The sequence below is a fragment of the Battus philenor genome, unplaced genomic scaffold (assembly GCF_028537555.1).
Source record: "Battus philenor isolate CCGP_79_NKW_IND1 unplaced genomic scaffold, ilBatPhil1.0.hap1 SCAF_27, whole genome shotgun sequence".
Classification (NCBI taxonomy): Eukaryota; Metazoa; Arthropoda; class Insecta; order Lepidoptera; family Papilionidae; genus Battus; species Battus philenor.
Window position 1 is genome coordinate 4620854 of NW_027181690.1, and position 25324 is coordinate 4646177.

Sequence of the window (25324 nt, forward strand, 5' to 3'; positions counted from 1 at the left end):
GGTTTATGCCTTAAAAAAAAGAAAAAAACTTAGAAATCTTAATCTGTAAAGCGGCGACATTTAAAAAAAAAATTAAAATTGGAGGGAGTGTTTGTAATATTAAAATAACCGATATTATATCAAAATTACATTTTTTATCTTTTGTCTGCCACTTTTTCTGGTTCATCTCTGAAACGGCGGGAACGATTTTGACGAGACTTATACTGGTAGATAGCGGATGTAATAAGGAGTGATATGGGCTACTTTTAATTTAGAAAAATTCTTGTAAAATGCTAATAACTAATAAATCTAAATATTTTTTTGTTAAATTTTACGAGGAAGAAGTCGCGGGCACAGCTAGATTTACATATTATTTACTGTAAAATAAGTAATACGTGTAACCAAATTTTACATTAAGAGAAAAATATATTCATTTAATGATGTTACAATCAATTAAAAGATGTGCGTATTGTACCAGTAATATGGAGACGTAAATATTCTTAAAAAAGTCAATGGCATTAACAAATGATCTAGCATTAACGACTATGTAGGTTAACCTAAAACCGTTTAACCCAATTAAACTAAGACAGACAGATTAAGTAACCGTGTCACACAAAGTCGTCGCCGCGCGTTAAGATGCTGCTTAAGATAACCGCGTTATAACTTAAATCAACTTCTATGTTAAAGTTAAAGTATCGATCTACGCGATAGGATTAATACAATCAATAAGTTGCGGTAAATAGAAGTAAATAGAAGTGAATTACATGAAAATCATTCATTTCACAAGATGAATGATTATAGGTGCAAAAGCTTTGAGGAGTGAATGTATGCCTATTTGCTGATATTTAATATATAATACACCGTATCCAAAAATAAATGGTTTCAGGAAAAAAAACTTAATGATAATTTAAAAAGAAAAAGAATTCGGACAGAGATAATAACCAATAAATATTAAAAATAATTATTTTTAATTATCTGACCCTGCAGACTTTGTACTGCAAGTTGTTAGCCTGGTTATTGGAAATAGGTGTAAAAGTTTTAAAGCTTTTTACTGATTAATGAGCTATATATTCACTTCTAAAAAGCTTTTTCTCTTTTAACTAATCATCCCTCAAACTTTCCCTCGCGCGATTTGTGTGGACCGCAAGGTTTTTTTCTATGTGTAATTTTATAAAAACCATTTCTGGTAAACTTGCATCACAGAAAAATATTTTAGCCAAGTTTTTTATACCTTTAAGAGCTTTGGTTTGAAGACGTGCTTTCTTTTTAATGAATACTCCCACAATCCATTTTGCGAGTGGAGTTTCGCTTAATCTATTCTAAATGCTATGTTATTCTATGCTAAATTGATCGAATGTCATGTCTTCCTAATACAAGTGAATAAACTTTTGTTCCTCATTGATGCGGACATTAATCTAGCCAAGTAGCCAAATTCGCGATGTCTCCTAGAACATTAGATTATTGTTACGAGAGACGAGAAAATAATAACTTTGTTACTTATGAAATTATTTTAATTTTAAACTAAGCTATTCATTTATAGATAGATTTTATGCTTTAAAGTATATGTAATGAATCTCTGCTTATTTAATTTAAAAATATTGTCGTCGCTGCAATAGCGATATTTTATTCGATTTACGATGCGTTCCCAAGCTGCGGTTATTGTTTTTGTCTATTTATCACACGTGCATGACGCTGCATACTTCCTCAAACTAACGATCGCGAAAAGCAGCGTGTGCGCGCTGAGTGGCTACGAACTCCAAGCCGGTTCCCTGCACGTGTGATGTGCCGACCCACCCGCGGCGCGTCCGCCAGTCGCTTGCAAGACGCCGCCCGCGCTGCACGTACGGAGTTTGTGTCGCACAGACTCCCGTCGCCCGAAAGACCCCCCAACATTCGTTACAGACGTATCAGATAATCACGATTCCCGCTCACTAAATATATAACGTATACTGCGAACGAGATCGCTTTACGCAATCAAACTAAAAACAATGATGCAACTTCGCCACGAACCCTTTTAGCGCCGGCTAACCCACTTTCGTGAGGCCGTGTCGGACCGTTCCGGGCCGCGTCGATACACGAAATGAGAACACGTGCTCACCCCGCGCCGTCCAACGCCGCTGTCCAATCGTAGGAGGGCGAGGGGTTCCGCCGAGTCTCCGCCGGCCAATCGAGGCTCGTGTACGATTTTACAACGCCGGAAAACCACGATCGCGACCGACAGGAGCCGAAGCGCGCGCAGCCAACCCCCAGTGTCGCCGCAGCCCCCAACATGGCGACAATGGTTGTCAGCTCGCCGCCCGCCAACCCGGCGACCGTCACTAAAAAACCGTCCATCAAAAAGTACCGCGCACCGACGCCGCCACGACACCCCGACGAGCACAGTGACAGTGATAAAGACAAGGAGAATAATGCGCTGCCCACGGAACAGAATGACGACGCAGCCGACGCTTGTGTACAAACAAAAGCTGACGACGACAAGCCCAGGAGGTTCGCCCCCCGGCTGAACGGCAACGTCGACCGCAGTTCCGTGCTGTCCAAAGCAGCGATGTTCGAGGCCGGAAGCCCTAAGACTAAAGAGAAGGACCCCGCCGAGATGTCGCTGAGGGAACGTAAGGCGCTGTTCGAAAAGAATAAGGGTTCGGCTATTATTCCCAAGGCGCCCTTCGGTCTCGCACCCTCCGTCAAAACACTCCAAGGGGAGAATAAAGGTAAGAACTTTTTATTTATATTTCAATACTAACGTGTACACAGACAAATCAAACAAAACAAATAATAACCGCACGAAAGAATGACTTTTATTTAAAATATTTTTTTCTGCCACAGGTCTAAAATTCGGATAGTCGTATAATTTAGTTTTAAAACGTTGCATAGTATTTGTATTTTGTAGCGAGTTAATTTATTCGCATTAAGTCTTATGTAAACTTTCACCCTTGTATACAACAAAAAAACAGATTACAGCGAATGTACGTGAGTTTTATCGCTTAAACTGTCGATCGCAAAAAAAAGTTCCACGGAAAGCATACGTTAGCATATTCAGTTCGACGTCCATCGGCTTTTTGCTAGCGAATTTCCGACCGCAGGATTGATTAAAAGTATAAATTTAAAACGATACCGGTTCAAATGTGTGATCTCAATCACTACAGCGAGTTCAAAAACTCTTGTGTCGGATGTTAATTATGTATGTAGATACGTAACGGAGTTCAGATCCAGATGCATTTAATGAGATTACGTTATATTTTTTTCCTTGTCTGTTATTAAAAAATAGTCTAGTAATATGTTACAGAAGAATTAATACAAGAGTGCATCAGTGCATATCGATCGTCAGAGTAAAGACTGGTGTTGTATAGCTAATTTGTTATATATATATATATATATATATATATATATATATGCTATGTATATTTATTTATATATATATATATATATATATATGCTATATATATATATATATAATGACTAATGAAATATACATTCATAGCTTTTATATCTATTATCAATTATGACGTATACTTAAGCTATTAGTCAATTTAGACCAACATACAGCAGGTTACCAGAAATAGAGAGAGAGATACCATTATGGGAGAGCAGAATCTTATTCTAGTTTTTATGTAATTGGGCTTTTCTCTTTTATTCTCATGAGTTACACAAACGATAACTTTTGATATTTCTAAATGGACTGTAAAGTAATTAAATGAATCTATACAGTGCGTTTTATTTCTCAGTTTCTAAAAAACTCAAGATTCATTTTCCAAAACAAAATTCTACACACTTGCCACACGCATGTGCCACTCTGTGATGTGTTCGTCGGCCATTTCAATAAAATTGGAATACGGTACAATAATATAAAGTTATTGTGAAAACAAGCGAGAGTGAGTCAAACAGTAAAACTATATGAGTTATTGAATTAAAACATCATCATATCAGCCGACACATACGCCCACTGCGAGGTATAGGCTTTCACTAAAGATCGCTATGACGCTCGACTTCAAACTTATAAACAAACTTAGATAATATTTGAAAAAAAAAATTAAAGATAGCAATTTTTTTAAAATAATATTAGAATACTGCTTGGCAGTAAAAACAGCTCTGACGATGTGAAGTGGTATTTTCAAAATATATAACTTATTAAAATCTCTCGACACATTGCTCAATAAATTAAAATTCCGTATGTACAAAGTTGCAAGTAACATCTCGTCTACCCGCAAACGCATGTTAACCTCGTATTAGATTGCGGCAATATTATCATCTGTTTCCTTAAGGACCGTTCCTGCGTAAACACGTGCCCAAACCGCAATACACGTAGTATTCATTTACATTACTAGTTTTGCTTCCATGTAACTTAAGCTCGTGGTATCAATTGACGTCACTCTTCTGAATATAGTATACTTTGTACCATCGTATACTGCATTTATTCAGGCAGCCACAGCCAGCATTAAGTTAAAAAAAATCATATTATAATTCAGATAATAGATAGACCATATTACATATTAAAACGTAAATGTGTTCATAATTCTTTAGAACAAGTCGTTGTTTCAATACTTTTTCCAAAACTACCCTATGTTTGGTTTTCGTAAATAAATTCTATAATTACATTCTCTATATATTTATAGAGAATGTAGGTTCACGACACGTGTTTGTAAATATAAATACTCTGAAAACGAATAGTTTTGAGTACTCGATAAACTTCATAAGAATTTATCTCGTTTGATAAATTAGCCGGAATAAACCATGCGGTACAGTTTTGTGTGTTATCATAGTTAAAGGACCTTGAAATAAAACAAAAATTATATTTCATATACTTCATGCGCGAAAGCTATCAGTTTTGGGCTATTCAATTACGTTTTGTAAGTTGTAACGTAATCAGCTTAACCTACAAAGATGTAATAAAAACGCATACTACTTCCTAAAATCTAATTTAGAACTCATCATTAGCCGTACATCCACTGCTGGACATAGGCCGCCTTCATAGATTTCCAATTATACTAATTATTTAATTTATATTAACACGTTGTACGCCATGGCGGACACCATGTGTTCGACAGCATACTGTCCCCTGGGGCCACACCATTAAATCGAAAATCATCAATAATTCGTCAAGGTGTTTTTTTTGCAAATATTGTCAGTAAAACCCTTAAAAAAATGGGCGACTTACGGAAACAGCTATTTACCCATTATTTTTCTGCGGGGCCGCGGGGGTCACATGCCTTGGTAAAAACAGTCGAAACACTGTCCGTTGGCTCCCTAGAAGCTTCTGAAGTGATCGAGGGCATGCGGACACATGGTGTCCGACGCGGCCTCTTGGACCCAACATGATGGCAGTCACATGGTGTCCGTCGCGGCCCACTGAACTGAACATAGTTTTTAGTGTGGCGTTAAACGTGTTAAAAGAAATGGAATATGTAGATGTATGTTTATGACACACATACATATATATATATATATATATATATTGCAAAATCTATATTAGGTGTTTTTATCTTACTTTTATTTTTCTGTTCCTTTTGATTTTTGTAACTTTTTCATGACATTTACTTAATTTATCTATCTCCATTTGTTTATCATCGCACGGCCTATAAGATTAACTGGCAGAAAACGCCTTCAGCTTTAAGTTCGTCTTCATATTGTACTATAAAGTGTTCAAATAAATAACAATTGAAATCTATTCAATTACAAGCAAATAACACTCAGCGTGAAATATTAGCAGCTGTATTGTCTTTTGTCGAAGTCTTATTCACAATGTAATGCGCAATTGCATTCGAGGAAAATGTACTAAATTCGATGCTTACCGTTTCTTTGTTTTCCGATGACGACGAGTATTTTGAGGTCGTCAAGACTGTTTGTCGTTGGCGGCAAATTCATTAGCATTATGGGCTGAGGATTAAAAAAAACCTAATTTTTACTTCTTAGTCTTGTTTATTAATTATAATTATCTTTGTATCAATTTTATCGCCCTCTTGTTAACTTGGGAGGTAAGATTTTACGTCAAATTAGTGTAGTTTAAGAGCTACAGCACCTGTTGTAACATAATAATACTGTGTATTACAGTACGAGGCGATAAATATTGCACATCGACCTTTTGAAAGAGACAACGTGCGACAGAGATAACGCTCTACGAAGCCGATTGTCACTTTCCAAAGGTCGATGTGCAATATTTATCGCCGGGTACTATAAGACCAGTAGTAGTAGCGGGTCAATTAAAACACATATACTGCTATAAATGTTTAGGGAATATAGTAGAACCGAAAGTGCTGTACCGCGGTTTAGGAAGGCGCGCGGCGAAACGGGAGGCGTAACAGCCGCTCCGTTTCGTCAGTTCGCTATTAAAGCTTATTGCCCATGCTCATTTTTCTTCGGCCGCCACTTCGTGTTTTTTTAAGACGCGGAATTATAAAATTGAAGGGATAGTCCAATGTTACTTATCCGATCAGGCTTGCATTCTGAATTACAATATGTCACTCTTAAAAGGCCCCAACAGAAGGAATTTTAAAAAGTCTAACAACCTGTGATAGAATAATCCGATGCAAATATGTCTAAAGCAAATTCTTCGCTAAGAAAACATATAAACCGTTTTATAAAGTTACTAATAGATAAATTAAAAAAGTTAATTACTTCTGGAATCACTACATACGAAAGGTGAAGTAGTGGCACTCATCTATTCGTATCCCGACATTTTAATGATGCAAAACTGCTCATAATAATAATATAACTTGACAAATTTAGTTTGATATGCATTCTAATATCCGATCTCTGCTAATGACAACTAGTGCTAATAAAAATAAACATTATTGCCAGTTACGTCTCCTCTCCCATGTTGACGTCAACGATTTCATCGCGTTTGTAAAAAAAAAAGTCCTAAACTCACAGGCTTGATAAACCCCCTTATATGCAAGCTCAGAAAGTATTTATATAGACAATTAAAGATGCAATTTCAAGTGACAAAAATTTTAGTCACGAGATGCATAAAATTGTTGCTGTTTGTTCTAGCTATGTAATATAAGAGTATTGCAAACGAATAATTTTATCCATTTATACGAGTACAAGTCTTCATTAAGAAAATAACATGACTCATAACGCGGAGGCATCGATCTCGACGTAACGAAAATAGAATGTCCCAGTGTCCCATAAAGCAATATCAAACCCAAATGTGATAACTCAGGTAGTGGTTAAAATTAATTCTGAATCTTTTTCACGTATTTTTAAAATGTCTGCCATTAAACTAAATTAAAGTAAAGATTAAAGAAAATGCTCTGATCATTTTTTAGTGATTTTCTTTTACTATAATCTTTTATTGTTTTATTATTTATTACACATTCAAGCTATTGTGAATAATCCTTATATAACGAAACAAAAATTAATACTTACGTTCGATTTTAAAAGAGAATTACACTTTTTGTGAAACCACCTACTCTTCACCAATATAATTTTTAATCGCATTTTTAAAATATCTACTCCGATTTTTATTTAAATTTGTATACATATTTGTATATATATTTATATACATACATACATAATTTGCGATTCCGCGATATCTTTTATCGCAATCTTCTCTTTTTCCTCCCTGCGTCATATACCTCACGACTTAGGATCGTGACCCTTTTATGGAAAGTTTATGGCTCACTATGTTACGCCATCTGTCCATCTGTTCAGTTGTCACCGCAAGTTCGGACTATATTACCGAAAAACTCCAATCTTACGCAATCTTTTCTAAGCAATCTTCTAAATATGAGAATATTGTCGTAATACGACCGTATAGTCTTCTGTAAATAAACATCATGCTGTAACCTGATGATAGTGCAAGTACTGGTTAAACCAGGTGTCCGCAACCTTTTTAATCAACGGGTCAATTTAAATGTTAAAATCGTATGGCGGGCCGCACGTAAAGTGACACTCATTAATAATCTACAAAACTTTATTTACAATAAACATTAGAGTAAAAAAATATATTTTTTGAAATAAAAGTACACAATATCGCGTAGACGCGTCGCTTTCGCACTGCAGGTTTGGAAAAGTCTTTATGTGAAGTAATTCGTCGCAAAACAATTATTTTGGTTTAGTATAGTATTATCAATTTATTATAATAAAAGATCGTGGAAAAGTCGTTAAAATAAATTCAATTTTGGAAATGCTAAGCGGGCCATATAAACATGATTAAAAAAGGTCCCCAAGCGGCCTGCAGACCACGTATTACCTACCCCTGAGCTAAACCGCGAACTTGTCACTTTAAGCAATCTGTGATGTTCTTCCTGTTGCTGTGATTACAAATTCCCTTTTCATTTTCTTGTATTTGAGGTGATGATATTAATGTTACTAGCCGGTAGGCTTTGCACAACTTTGTCGAAATGAGTCCGCGGTACAGAGGTCTGACATTTTCTTGTTACTGTAAAGTAACCATTTTGTAGACAACGAATAGAAATTCACACTAAAATTGCCATGTAAAGAATTAAAAAAAGATATAGTAAAAGAACTTGTGGAAAATGACAAAAGAGAACGCTAATAAAAATGTACTGAAAATTATTTGAAACAGGTTTCTGTCATAGATTTAGATAGAGGAGCGAAAAAATGGCCGGATTATTAAAAGAAATCATAGTTTCTCAAACCATGTAGTCATATTAATATACATATAACTTAATCGACGGTGGTGAAAAAGATTTTTTTTTCTGCGGGTAGGCATTACCTTCCCGATCCTATCACCCGATTTCTCCTTAACTTTAATTCACGGAACACCTTTGAGCAGTAAAGAGCATAAATAAAATTTGTATAACATGAAAAACGTTTTTAAAACACTTGATTCTCTGAAATCATTCAGACTTTTTGCCTTCAGAAAGAGAGAGAGAGAGAGGGATAGTTCATGAATAAGTTAGTGCAACGAACTTTGTTTTTTCGTGCCACTGCAATGCACACAAATGTGCTCCACCGTGCAATTAATATTCTAAGTACCCATTCTTTTTTTGTCTTACGAAAATTCACATTTTAACTCAACTCGTGACTTTTAATTAAATATTGATTCCTGTCTTTAATGAACGATTTTATGCCTATTTGAATATATTCAATGACAAATTTTGCATTAAAATTCTAGTAAATCTAATAGAAATGGATAATGTAACAATTTCTTACACGAGACTATAAACCAGTAAAGCAAGTTTAAGTAATGTAAGTTATATAACGCTCCCATAACCGAGCGAAGCTTTCTATAGCCGATACACAGAAGTAGTATCACGAGCTAAGGTTGAATTTACATGCATCCGTTTTTTGCACAAAACAGTTTTGGACTGATATTTTATTGTTTTGGCAACGTAGCGAAGTACAACAGAAAAGCCAGCAACGAAGAGATTGGGACAGTATTTTGGGTCAAACGAGATGACTGTTATGAAAATTTAGTACATAAAAGTACACGAAAATGTAAACGCTTCTCAAAATTTATTTAACACCCTATACAATATTGTGTTTAATTCTTACTCACAAAAGTATTGTTGATAAAGCACTATATTAACTCTATCCGGCGAATAAACTACTCCCATTGTCCTAAAACTAACGGACTAAACTAGAATTGACTGTCGGAATATTTTATTTTTATTTTACATCCTACAGTGTTAACACAAAATCACAAAAAACATTATAGTTTATGGTAAAACAACTACATACTTTAAAATAAAAGAAGAGCACATTTTTTAAAATCAGTTATAAATTGAACAATGTTTCCTATTTGAATTTACAAGTTACTAACCAAAAATGAAACAAAAGAATGAAAAAAAGTATAACGCTACATAAAAAAAACATTTTATATTCACGAGTTTTTTTTTCTTAATGACGTAGTTCGACCACGATTATTGAAAATGTTAATGTGACCATAGAAATTCTGGCAATCTGTTTGCAAAGGAAATTCCCCACCAGTAGGATATAAACGCAAATCTTGTTTACCATTTTTAAACCAAGTTTACGTTTAAACATTAGCCTCTGCCACTTAATAACACTCCACGTTTAATTACCAAACCGGAAGTTGCATCTCGGACTGTCGCTTGGTTATAATTTTTAATGTTACATGTGTCCTTTCCGGTCCCCAGTGTTTCGTCATCAAACCGTGCGACCCCGATGCTATCTTTTATAAAATTACTCTGTATTCATAACGCGAACAAAATTAAAAGTACCTTGCACGCTTGTTAATTCTTTACCGGTCGTAATACCAAATTGGTAACTTTTGTGTGTTTTTTTAAAGTATGCTGTTTATAAGACAATTTGAATCGTTCACTTAATGGCAAATTTCGATGGCCAAACGGTCCTCGAGTTGCGACCAGGAGCCGTTAGACGCGGCGTACGTAATACGGGCCTATTAGGTGAATCGTGGAGATGGTCTATTCTGCAGGAAGTCGCTGGATGCGAGCCTCGAAAAAACGGTACTTAAACTCTGAAACTGAAACAGTACACTGTAATCCAGTAATATATTCGCTAGAACTATCCTATTTTGTTGTCTTTTCAAATCACTTCGAATCAAAATGCTAAATGATACCTTTACGAGAGCCTTTGCGCCCTATCAAAATCCAGTGGTAAATGTACCGAGGCTTCCAGTAGAGTTAAATAATCCAGCTGGGTTATTGCAAGGTGTAATAGTGCCTCAGTATTATTACCTTTTTTGCTAAAAAATAAATTTAGTGGATTATATCGCGTTCTATTATAATGTTCTCGAAGTTTCGAGTGATTTGTAGCACTTTGAGTCACGTTGGACTGAGATGCTTGACGCGTATATGTTATTCCGTGTTACCCATAACCGCGACATTATCTGTAATTTATATTGCGAGTTTAATTTTTATATAAATTTATGAACTGATTTCTCTTTGACAATAACAATAAAACAGCGGATTCAATGATAATTCACCGCTAATTAGTACCGCTAGTAGTTCTAACTTGTGGTAAATAAACGTTAACAAGTTTTATATTAATACTTTAGATTTATTTATTTAAAATAGTTTTTATATATTTTATGTATAACGGCGAACTTAATGCCAAAAGCATACTTTACCAGTTAACCATTAAGCGGTGCAGAGATCAATTAGTCAAGGGAGGTGAAACAATTTACCACTATTAGGAATGTATGATTGCGTTCAAAACAGTTTGCTTTAATTTTTATTTCGTTAAATGCAACGGGTGTACTAATATCGATACAATACTTCTGACTTCTTTATCTAAGCGCATCAACCTAAATCACTTAACTTGTTTTTGTTTTTATCTAAGAAGCTTTAAATACTAGGGTAAATACAAAGTAATTTAACTTATAAGGTTCTTACAGATTAAATTGTTTGATTACGTTGGACCTCATAACAAGGTTCTATGTCACCCAGATAGCAATGGAGAGGGCTATGCTCGGAATTTCGAATTAGAAACTAGGAGATTTGCAGGAAAACCTAGGTCACCAACATAGGTCTTAGAGTTGCAGTTGTCGGGGCACACCGCTCGTGCGTTTATGTCAAATTTATTATCACAAAAGGTTAACAACCCCTCACGTGTTAATACATTAAAAGTCTCCGTAGTGTGCAAAGGTTTCATCGATTAACCGCATGAAACCCCGTGTATTTACCCTCCGACAGCAAAACAGCTTAATCCCAGCGGAATAGTGAAACCTGTTTAATGCGTAATAGTTAATTATTTTTTACGTCACCAACGCCCACGAATAAGAATACTTTCATATCACTTCACCGCTTTTTTAGGTCTATAATTTATATCATTGTTTAAAATAGGGGTATATATTCAAACACTGCTAATATAATGTATAACAGTAAACTTACTGTCGAACGTAATTTCTACCAACTATTTTGGCGGTGCAGAGACAGAGACTTTATTAAATATTTAAAATTCATTGATAAACAAAGTATACATTTATTAGTTAAACGTTGCAAAAAAAAACTTTTATTTTACAGTTGCGGTTACTTACTAATTTTAATTATAAAATTGTTATATAACCTACGTTATATTTAGTGAATGGTGTCCACCTTTTGGAGTTATTTTCAGAAAATTATGTCAGACGTGTAATAAACACGACTGTTATTTTTGTGAAGTTGTTTAGTTTGTCTTGGAAATAAATATAAAGGCTAGGGGCTCGTAACATGCAATTCATATCAATATATTTTAGTGCAAGTCACAGAAAATGCTTCACATTTTCATTAGATTTTGACAAATACTTGTTCTAGCTATAACAATAAAAATGAATCACTTAATATTTTGCTAAGTTCAAAACTTGATAACGGCTTGACCAATTTCAGTGTTTTTTTACTTCGTATTTGAGGAAAAACATAAAATATGTAAGCAGTAAAAACTACAAGTTTTTTAGCTCCATAGTCTGCAGCTGTCAAAAATTTGACGTCAATTATTAAAAAGAAATCAATCAAAATAAGACTACGTTGTAGTACTTTAGAAGCATTACAAAGAAAACGTCATAATATTATTGGAATTTTGCAGCGTAAGAAAATAAATATACTTTTTATTATAAGGGCACTAAATCATTAAATAAAGTTATCAGTCTAAAATGCTCTGTGTTAATATTTTCTATATAGCTTCGACAAGCCAGTAGTAACAGTCAAGAGTTAGGGCCGCTAGTATAAAAATAAACACCTACTCTCTAAATTGAACTAATTTTGTAGGCATCATGAAATTTCCTTTTAAATGCATTTGTTTCAGTCACCAAATAATACATCCTTATTTGTTTCATTTGACTAGGGCTGTCACTTACACCGTTGCATTAATTGTTATTTATTTATGTAAACTTATAGGCATTTTCTACTAGTCAACTTACACACAACACACACACACATATATGTATATATCTATATATATAGTATTTATGTCATAAATACATATTAGATAATGGTTTATACGCAGTTACATATAACTCAGAAACATATAATTTAAAAAAAATTAAGTTCATAATAGAGAAAAAGGCTTGTGTACGTTGAAACATCTTTTTGGTTGTTGCTGTTTACAATACTATCAAAATATTTTCAGTTATTTAAAGTTTTATAGATAGTTATTTGTATGTAACATATGATGATAATCTCCAGTACTGTTCGTACAACGTCGCTCAACACTTGATCGAGTGAACCATTTGCCGGTTGACCAATTCTTCCCTTGGAAATTGCATCTATAAATAAACTATAAACATACGAGTACATCAAAGTGCTAGGCACGGATCTTGTCAAGTTGGGAAGTATATTTAATTTTAATAAGTCTTTTTTTATATATTTACCGTGTTTTGATATTTTTTTGTCTTGTAAAAAGAGTAATGTACGGATCTGCGTGGAAGTCTCTATGGAATAACGGGAAAGTTTGTATGTATTTAGACGCAAATAGACTACCTCGGAATAATTTACATTATTGTAAACTTTTAAAAGAAAATAAATAATAATAATAATCAATGATTTAAACGCTAATCAATGTCTTTATAGTCAAATCTGTATTATTTACGTGTAATAATTTATTTTAAAATATAATACTGAAGCGGGAACATATTATTACTAGATAAAATCATATCATATTGAACAGGCTGTAATGTTTCAGTCGATAATTTTTTAAGTGTCGATATTGCGTCATTTGAAGGAATAAATACGCTGATGTTAAATACCAACGTTCAAAGAAAGCAAGAGCCATTACGTACATGGCAGAGTGGAATATCACCAATTATGTAACTACCCTATTTTCCAATGTAATGCGAAGTCATACCTAACATATTATACTAAATATAGCTCGTTATTTAATATAATATGTTAATTATGACCTCGCATTGCCTTGGAAAATAGGGTAGTTTTAAAATAGTTAACATTCCACTGTTAAGGTAAGCTTTTTATTAACTTCGAACTATGTTGTAAACATTTTGTGTGAGAGCCGAAAAAGAGTAATAATAAAGCCTCATGTAGCTCATAAGACTGAACCGCCCCCTGCCGTATCATGTCAGCCGATTGTTGCCCCACTGCAAAGCATAAGTTTCCCCAAAAGGAGGCAATATATAATTATATTCTATTCATTTTGGCAACCCTATTAAGTATACCATTTATATTCAACAGTTTCCACGTGTTTCATACAATTGAATTGTTTTGTTCGTACATAGAACTGTGTCACCGGGTTTAGCTTTATGTAAATAAATGACTTCATGTTTACAGTATAGGTTTTAACGGTACTATTAAGAATTGCTCACTTAGTAGTCCCATGATTTGAAACTTATGTTTATAAATTTCGTTTACGCTAGCGTTCGAATAGTAAGTTTTTGATAAGAATGTGTTACTGGCTAAAACTTTTGTCTGTCCTTTATGTTTACATATTTAACTTCGCGTTTAAAATTTGTATAGTTAAGTTGACTAATAAATATTTTAGAGATAGGTAATTTGAAACTAATGTATGATAGACTGACTTGACAGACCTATTCAAAAATCAATGCTTGTATACATAAATAACATAATAATAATGTAATAAACATAAAAAACATCTTTAAAATTCAAAGTACTGTTCATTAAAAATAATTATTGTTAACTCTCTGTCCCTGTAGACTTTGTACTGACAGAAGTTTTGACCTGTCGCTTTTTATTAGAAAAAATACATATTTCTGAGTGATCATTTAATGTGATTGGCAATAGTACATCTATTTTGAATATTCCTGAAAAAAGGCGAAAATCATATCATATCCGTGTCATTGAATAAATAAATAGTGTATGCAAAAATTGTGAATAAAGAAAACAAATAAATAAATTTTGCGAAATAAAAACCCTAATTAAGAATGTAGACGAGGAAAAAAAGACAGCGTGTAGGAGAAGAAAAAGAAAAAATTTGTGAGAAAAGAAAGGAGAAATAGCAATAAAAATAAAATTTTAAAAAATTATACCGGCATAGTAATGTGACCTAAACAAAGCATGAGCACCGAGAATCTAGAAAAAAATATTCATGGAAAACTTTAAAGCTTTTATTATACCTATAACCTTTCATCCTGTATACATGATACTTTTTTAACGGTGTACCATTATGTAACAATATTTCCAACATTAGTTAGTGATCTAGGTCTTGCATAATCCTTGCAAAACCCAATAGCTAATACCATGGAACTAGGTCTCGGAAAATAACGGAACGAATCTCAGTGAACCGACGACGAGCGTCGGTCGACACGGGAGAAAGTTGGGGGAGGCCTCAAGGAAGTCGCTTGTTTGTTTTGTACCTAACGGCTGTTTGAACAGTGTGTCAAATTTGATGTGTTGATGAATCACACAAGTAATTTTGCTTTTGTACTATCAACCTAGATAAAACCCGGCAAATTAAACAAAGAATCTATTGCGGAGCGAAATTAAATTATTCCGTGACTTATCGTATCTCTTATAATCGTAATACACATCGATTCCGAATGCCGATTAGGCAAGAAGATTGAGGAGGCTGGTCGCCTCCATCATGTTAGAGGAAGAGGAAAGAAAATCCTTCTCAACTACTGTTAGAAGGTAGCCAAAACAGCAACAGAGTGAAACAAAACTTAATTATAGGCTCAAATATTGTCAAATAAGCAATTAAATAGTAAGTAGACAATAAAGAAAGAAATTAAATTAAATTGTAAATAAAAATAGTGCAATAAGTAGAATAAAAGATAAAGACTGTGATAAATATATGTAAATAATAGAATCTAATGCATAAAGATACCTAGAATGTAGTGGTTGCGGAAGAGAAAGACAGAAAATCCTTGAATGAAAGAAGAAGAAAGATTATGTGATGAATGAAAGAGGAAAAAGATAATAAAAAAAGAGCCTGAAAAAATCAATAAAATAAACGACCCTGTCCTTTCCAAAGATAGGGGTACGAGAGGCCCCCAATAACGTGGGGCCATAAAAATCGTAATACACGATTCCTTTAATTAATAATTTTCAAATTGTTATTTTTTCACATACACAATGCCATTTTTATATAGAAAAGATTTCAATAATATTGTATGGTTATAAATCTACTATTTTTAGGTTTTATTATTCGGCCAGAAACACGTCAATTTTTACAGATATTTCAATTAACCGGTAATTAAAGTAGCATATTGTAATTACACAATTTTTATTTGCTATCGCAGTGTGTTATATGATCTGTGGGCTTGATCAGTGAGATATCATTACTTGTAGTAAAGAATTAAGCCATCATATTAATTAATTCGATTCTTAACTGATTTATAATTTGTGCGAATTATAATATTTAGGAAATAGGCAGAACTAGGACAACAGAACACAAAATCCATTAAGGCTGCCGGGCGATCTGGTCTAACAGTAAAAACAAAATGAAAGCTAAATATTTCTTTTTTTTTTTTTCAAATAATGTCTTAAAGATTTTCGCTTACTTACTTCTAACTTAGTTGTCACTCATTGGCCTAACGCCAAAAAAATATAACGTATATCAGAGTAATACCTTTAACAATTGATGTCTTAATACGACACAATAATTACTTATAAATCGTCGTCTGTTTCATACATTGCGGGATTAACAATAATGATATGCTTATTAAGGTACACGAAGTGAGAGGGATACGATAACAAAAATAATACTTTTACGATTTTTCACTTATTTTATCCTTATTATTGCCTTAAAAAATTTGGAATAATGAGCCTAGATAATAGAAATAGTTTTAAGATTTGCGCTAAGAAACACTCTGCGATTATTTTAAATGTATTACAGAAATTGAACGTTTCGATACTTGGATTAATTAAACTTTTACTCGAAGCTGAACACAGTTATACGAGTAATTGATATGAAGATAACTGCCATACGGGCCGGCGCATGTGGTGTTGCCGTAAATATAACGTAATTGTAATATGATAACAACCATATCTGCTACAAAACCAGCACCGCTTAATTTTGAATTTCAATATAAATTTAATTACCACAAGGCAATAATATAAAAAAGCAAATATCTGAATCCGTGTATATAAAAATGTAACATATTTTGAGGAATTACATACGTAAATTCAAGATACACGACACACTGTCACACAGGTTTCATATTCGCTTGCAGAATAGACGTTCAAAAGAAATTAATTTTCTGTTTCATAAATACAATATTTTAGTCGCTCAAACAGCAATGCTCGGTTGATTTTATTTAAAGTTATTTATTGTGAAATTGAGAGTGAATTTCTTGATTATTACTTTTTATCTTGAACTGTCGATTTAATCGTATGATACTCTAAAAGGTTTCAGAAATAATAAATAACGTAATGATAACATTTGCTATGTTTTTTGTTGCAAAAAACGTTTCCAAAATTCTTATTACAAAATATTAAATCTAATTATAGTTTACTGTCTGACACTGCAGACTTCTCTTAAATATAAATAATAAAACCTCTCTTAAATTATGATTATCTCCCTCGATAACCTTCTGCGAAGTATTGGGTTGCTTAATAAGAAAGATGAATGTGATCGGTAAAGTCGTTTTCAAGTTATGGCGTGTACAAAAGAAACAGATATTCATTTCTATATTCAGGGTGATCGGTCAGAGGTGTATAATCTTTAATGGGGTGAATGTAAAGCTTATTTGTCATTACATTAAGTGATAAGTCGTGAACATTCATTTATTTATTTTTTATATTTGAATGCGACATGCTAATGACATCGGTATTACGTCTGCAGACAAACAACAATAATTATGTTAATATGATGTAATTAGAATTTTTATAACGTTAATTATTATTTTTAAAACCATTGGTTAGGGTGTGCTATACAATAAACAGCCAACGTGTTATAAATTTATTTTGAAAAATTTCACACCTATTACCTATGAGCCTGTATATACCTGTAATCGTCAAAATGAAGAATTTGATAATGAAATGAACGTGTTTACAGTCGACTATACGAATATTTCAAAGTAGGATCAGTTTAAAAATTGAGAGACGCATCGACATTCGCGTCGTGCAATTCTGCGAACCGGTTATTTGAAAGTTTCCGTGCGAAGTCCTATTATTATTGAGCAACTGAGAGTCTTTCTTTGTCGTGCGAGGCCCGCACGGCACCGTGTCATCAGCGGACAATGTGACCGATTTAATATTCGGTTGTATTTAGTCTGTGCTTTCTTATTACCTTTGTAATATTCCCACTGGAAAGGGCCTTGACTCAGTAAAACTCTTCTCAAATAGAATGCGGATCTTGATTCATTGTTGATTTTTTTTTTCGGACCGGTCTTACACTCCTGCTCAAGTCGCGTTTGCAGATTCCGCGGGTTTCTAGCCTGAGTTCTCTTAAAGTTGTAAAGTCGATAATACACTGTCAGTAAATGTCATCTTACAGATTTTTAAACCTAGAGTAAGCCGGGTATTATTAAGATGTCGCTGTGATGTTATATTAATAACCAACTGTCCCAACAGACTAATGCCTGAAGTAATATAGCTGTCGTATTCCAAAAGGAAAAATAAATTAATGTTAAGAAATAGCAATTTTTTTTAATTACTCAATCGCTGATGGTGACTAAACTATGAAAGAAACTTTCTTTTTGGTATTTGTTGAAAAAAATATTTAAATACAAAATGTAAATAATTTCGTATATAAGTCGACAAAACAGTGATATTCACTAGTTTGTCATCGTTTGATATCTCGTAGGTTTAACCAGAATGTGTCATCAAGAATGCGGGTGTTAAATAAAAATCGTAACATGCTGGTAACCTTAAAGCAAAACCTTAATCCCCAGGACTTTATTTAAATGTTATTTGTTTTATTTTGTTATTAAACATGATTTAACATTTGTGAAAAATAATAATAATATGCCGATAATAATAGTTGTAAGCTTCTTGTAAGATGTAATATTTAAATATGGTTTTTATTTATTGGTATTTCGATATAACGATTAGATTTTTTTTTTTTCAATATAAATAATAGTGTAGATAGTAGACCAGTGTATGTTATCACTGTAACAGTGCAACGTGGTTTTTCAATTCGGGCACCATTGGCAAGCCCACAGTCGCTGATGATGAGATTGAGAGAGAGGCTATGCTTGGGATCTCTACGAGATCAAAACATGAATGAGGAGATTCGTAGATTAACGAAAGTAACCGATATATTACCAGCAGTTTTCCTAGTTGAAGTCGCATTTTTGCTGGGACGTTGAAGTTCTAGAGTGAACATTACGGTTCGCAAAGCGCAACGTAGAACGTCTACTCGCAAGGTGGACAGACAGTTCAGCTGTGGGCCTCTTAAACGAAAAGGAGCTTGATGTAATTAAAAGTGTGACGGTGTACAACTATTCATATTTATTGCTTTAATGTTGCTAAAATAAATTACCACATAAACACAAAAACCGTAACATGGAAATTCGAACCGAATTGAAATTATGACTGGCGTAATAACAAAAGTACATCATTGTTAGAAAAAATGTAACAATCAGCGGGCGGCAAATCATTAGAGTGACGCCATTAAATCAACGCCAATCGACGCGCATGCGCCGGAAGCCGTTTAACTTGATCACCTTGTAACACCATAGATAAATACGAGGTGTGTGATCTACTTGACTCAAGTACAGTAAGTGGCTAATTATAAGCTGTGGTGTCTTACTTTGTGAAGGACGTTTACGTATTTTGTAACTTATTTTTATTCTTAATTAAGGACCTTAATTCCTTTAAATTTTAGTTATTGACGTCAGGTTAACATTAGTTGTAGCGAAGAATTAAAATATTGGCTTGACTTATCAAATGTAGACAGATAATTTTAAAAAGCTCAGAGGCTGTTAAATGTAAAAACATGTCCACCATATTCTGTATTCAGTAGTACATACAGTAAATATATATAATTTTTCTTTTTATTGCTATCACTCCAAATGGGGACTTTTCTGAATGAAACAAGTGAAAATTGATTGCCTCCTTGTGCTGTGGGTACATGTCAAAAAAGTTAAGTTTAAATTTAATCACGCTTTTGATTGACACACATTTGATTTTTGACGTCTACTCTTATCACAAAAGGTTAATTAAACAATATATTCTCACCATTGTTTTCGAAAGCTATTAATTCGTTGTTGCAAAAAAAGCCGTACCGCTTATATACATATATATATGTGTGTGTGTGTGTATATTTATATATACAGTATTTAGTTATACACATATGTATACATATATATATACTTATTCACATCTTTGTTGATTTTGCAAATATAGTAGTGGTGTAAAGGTGGGTATGTAGGAGAGGCGAATATACAATGCTGTGTACGATTTTGAATTGTTAAATTATGTTCAGTAATATACTCTTAGATACTTGCCAAGTTTACCTGATAATTTATTGAATGACGGTATGTAACCAGTATAAGTGATTCGTCAAACATGTTATAAAAGCCTATTGTTTTCCATAATTTAATCTAAGACACGTGAAAAGTTCTTATGGAAAGAGAAATATTAAAAGCTATTCCTAGTATATTCCATACCAACCACAAAAAAATTAGAACCCTTCTCTGTTAGTACTCTAATTTAAAGTCGGTCAAAACCAAAAAAAGACGAGTGACATTGTAATCAAACGAAAAATGTACATAAATATAACAATGAAAATGTTATTTCAATATTATTAAGATCCTTTTATTTTATTTAAATACACAATTATATTAAACAGGTAGACGAGAATAAATAAGTAAAGTCCCTCGAAAACACTTTACAAAACACCGACTCTTAGATTGTCTTAAATCTTGTAAATAACATGTCTCGCTAACTACTCGGTAAAATCCATGCAGACAAGAATTTGTCGGAAACTAATAATTACAATTTAAGTATTTATTTCTTAAATGAATGAAACAAAGTAATTCATATGGAATGTTTCACTGAGATTCTATTTCATTTTCATGATTTTCTATAAACTATTCAAGTCTATGCAAGTTAATTACAAGTGACGGACATGATAGCAAAAAGCCATGAATTTGAACACCCCATTGTTTGTAAATTTAATAATCATCATATCGAATTATGCGCTTGTTTATTATGCCCATAATTAGACAAGACACGATTCGTTAGAACAGACTCGAAGAATAGGTTTTATTTGTAGTAAATTTTTAATATTTAACCTGACTTCTAATTTAATATTATTTATTTAAAAACCATAACAAAAAATTTAAATTCACGAATAAAAACGACAAATTTTTCGGGTGTGTGTAATTATCAGGTGGTTACTGAAGTATTAAAATTAACATCGCAAAAAATTTAACAATTCTTATTAAGAATTGACTTGTAAAGTTGCAAAGAATTTTAAACATCGTTTTTTGTTGAAGCGTTTACGATTCAGTTTTAATATATTCATTTTTTTTTCGGGAAATGTCTTTAAATAAAGTTTAAATATCGAATTCGTTGCCCCAAATAAGCAGTTGTTAGCTGCCAGTCGCGTACTCTGCTATACGTTATAACGAGCGGACACTGTTAAAGCAGACAAAACGATCAGCTATACAAGGCATAAAAGCACGACTATTGAAGCGGATCGAAACGGTTGGCGACGTCTGAATCGCGGGCGTGGGATTCGGAAGCTATCCGCTTGTACTGGTTGCAGACGGCGCGGTGGAGGTGGACCCGTCTGGCCATCCGCTAGGCGCCATTCCGTTGTGCGCTCACACGCGACACTGGCTACTCAGATTAGCGACTGATATCTATTTTTTTTTAAATATCGCTCTTTTTATCGATCTATCTTTCATTTTGTGTCTGTATTCTTTTTATTTTTCAATTCAAATATTTTAATTTATTACCAGTGATTTATCTCGTATTTGTGATTAATATGTGGATCAGCGTAGTGTACATCAAGTAATATTTAAACGAACCTTTTATTGAATTTGAGAGTAATGTAAGTAAAGTTTTCTTTTAACATTTTATGTACCTCGGAGAATGTACCAATTGAAACAAATTATTCGACAATTATTTTTGCTTGTCTTTAAGACAGTATGCAAATGTGGCAATTAAACTAAAGTACGTGTGTTAGTATGTTCCTCACGCCCAACGTGTTAAAACGCAATTTCGTCACAATAAACAATGAACGTGCTATTAAATTTTCCTCGACAGTAAAAAAGCATTTGTACAAACAAATGTTAGATCCTTATTTGTATAGTCGCTTAGAAGATAATGACGTCAGACATAGATTTACGATCTCTAAGTATTTTTTTTAAATAAACATTTCTCACTACAATGGGCATTTATTTATGGTGTGTGAAAGACAATCATTTTGTGAAACATATACCAATATCCTAATTAATATTTAAAGAAAATTTAATTGTCATTAAAAATAACAATAAATCATGTTTTTAATAGTGTACTTATTCTTTCTACAATGACAAATCAAACATCGCTAGTACTCTAAAATATAGCGATAGTCAATGAAAATAGATGTTTTAAAAAAAAAAACTTTTACAAATTTTCTGCTTATATGATATCAAATTACTTTAAAATATGTCAACCTCACTTCGAGATCTGGATGAAAATTGCAGTTATTTATGCGACGTAAGTTGTTGGAACTCAAAGACAAGTTAAATTAACTTTAACACAGAAGGGCGAATACGATGTGAAGTCTCGCGGAAAAACCTTTTAGTTACGCTTTCAATAAACGATTTGTTAGTTTATTACTGTTTATATAATTGTAATAGTACAATCAGACGTTTTACTCCTTTGTGGTATAATTTTTAAGTAGGCGATACCAAATTACACTATACCATAGATTTAATTCGGAATTGTGTCAACATGTTATTAGAATTATTAGGTACATCATTTTTGTACTAGTAAGTTGAATTGATATTTCGTTCAATATTAGAGTAACGAAATATTAACTTCTTGTTATTCACCGCAACACAACATTTGGGAAAACGTGTTTATTTTAAAGGAATATTTTTTTAACCCAACAGTTTAAATCTGTTTTATAGGTTTGTTGTATTCCGTTATAATAAATATGTTATATATTTTTATAGAATCATAAGCTTTGACGCATGCCAACGAATCACCAAAATTAAAATAGGTATTTTTGAACTCTTGAAACAATTGTTCATAGTTACATTTGGTTATTATAAGTGGTGGTAGCCCAGCAGTTAATGGACTGAGACTTGGATCATAGGTTGCGAGTTTCATACCCGAGATACATCCTTAAATAATTCACATTTTGTGCATAAATTATATAGAATTGCCACTGCTCACAAACAAATTTCCAAAGGATGAGTAGCAGCGTCCTCTGTGTACCATAATACCACACTGTGATTGGTTACCCGCCTGCCAACTGTGACTATTATGATATATCCTCGCATAAATATATTTGGGGGTGGCGTACGCCTTGCAGTGGGCGTCTATGGGCTAAAACCAATTATCAAATTAAAGTAAACTTTCTAAAATGGATAATAGGAATAAATTCAAAACACCGTGTTTGTTATATGAATCCATGTAGGTATGACTCATATATTGGACTACCTTACTTTTTGATTACAGTATTATAGAAGTCTGTAATAACACACGCAGATACATTTAAAGAGCTTTTTATTTATTTTATATAAAACCACATTACATATGATCTATAAAATTTAGAACTCTAAATTTTATTATAAATCAAAAAATATGTTACTTATCTGATTAATATCAAACTCAACTATTTAAATTTTTGTGGCTGAATGGTAAATATATTAGATAATCAAAATAAATTTTTGTCATTGTTATTCGTTTATAAAAAAACTTTTGAAATTTCACTGACAGATATTTGTACGTATATTACGTATTAGACGAAGTAAGCAATAAGTTATGTTATATCGTGTTGTTACATGAACCTTGTTTGCGTGATTTTCAAAACTGTCTTATGTAAACTCTAACTGTAACGAAAGCGATGTGATGTCTGTCTGTGGCATACTGCGTTACTTTAGTCTAATTTGAAGTGCGTAGTTAGTTAATTCATCTCGGACACATAATCTTACTATCCAATAAAGCGTGTACAAATGTACAACTTATTACGTATGTTATATAAACAATTGTTTTGTGACGCCAGTTTTAGAATTGAAGGTGATACTTGAAACCATAATATATATATATATATATACCATAAATCTCATATTAATTAAATTCGAAGGCTTGCTGGGGAAACCACGGTTGCTACTAGATTATCAAATTAGAAGGTTGCACGGCTCTTAGGCTGAACGAACCCTCCATGGAGTGCTTTAGAAACCTAGATTCAATAGGTTGCTAAATTTATACTAAAATCCTAAACAGTGATGACGTCCATATAGTTACTACTACTCCTCGTTTAAGCAGTTGGTGGTTGAGCGAAAGAGGATTCCCGTTATACAGTCTTATATAATTCACACTCTATGAATTAATTATTTAGAATTGCTATTGCTCAAAAATAAGATTTCAGAGGAATGGCAGCAGCGTTTCTGCGTACCATAGTACCACATTATGGTATATCCCCCATAAATATCTTTGGACGAGTCCTATGCCTTGCAGGAAGCGTGGATCTATAGGCTGAAACGACGACCGTACGTGTAAATAAAGCTATGGTTATAGGCGCAAAAGCTTTGAAGGGTTAAATGTATAGCTCATTTGTTGTCAATTAGTGTAAAGTACACCATATTAAAAAAAAACAACGGTTTCAGAAATAATAAATAACGTAATGATAATATATTAGGAAAGAGCTTTTTCAAAACTCCGATTACTACATATTAAAATTATTTATGGTGTACTACCTGTCTATGCTGATACAATGAGCAGATGTTTTATTTTACTTTTCAAATGACAGCTGCATCTTATGCTGATGTAGCTCTAACGATCACTCCTTTCGGACCAACTGTCTCATGTCACCTGTTATACAAAATAAGACGAAGTTTGTTTTTATTTCTACACAACCACATTCACTTACCACTAAAGATAGCGACATGACTTTAAGCTTTTGAAATGAGATTATTTTAAAATATTTGAAAGCGTATGTCAATTAATATTTGAGAAAGGCAGTTACGAGTGACAGAGACAGAGACTCTTATATTTTATCTGGTTTTTAGACATATTTTTCTATTTTCTTTCTTTTTTAATTACTCGGTACACCTTTTGATCTGAATAGTATTAAACAAACCAAAAACACCAATATTTATTTTTATAACAAAACTAAATCTGTTTAATTTCATTACCGTGTTTTATTTCGATTAAATAATGTAAATTTCAGTAATGAATACCGGATTTCACAAATTATGTGTATGTACATTGCTCACAAATTAATATTTTAAGAATGCCTCAGAACAAAATTCCTTACAATGTTATGTTATTATTCAAAATCTAACATATTTTTTATTTATTTCACCTCGTTACACAGCTCACACAAGACTAACATATATTCACGGTCTTTTGAACTGCATTGGCAGATAAAAACAATGTTTATCATTACAGAAAATGATCTGTCTACA

General features: G+C 32.9%; 1 protein-coding gene across 1 annotated transcript in view; it reads left to right on the plus strand.

Annotated features, from left to right (window-relative positions):
- Nucleotides 1-25324, plus strand: part of LOC137925625 (anillin-like) — a 71939-nt gene that overhangs the window by 23224 nt on the left and 23391 nt on the right. Inside the window, exon 7 of the mRNA XM_068769097.1 lies at nucleotides 2111-2687. Within this exon, the coding sequence (XP_068625198.1) occupies nucleotides 2111-2687 (577 nt within the window). The remainder of the gene's footprint in view (nucleotides 1-2110; nucleotides 2688-25324) is intronic.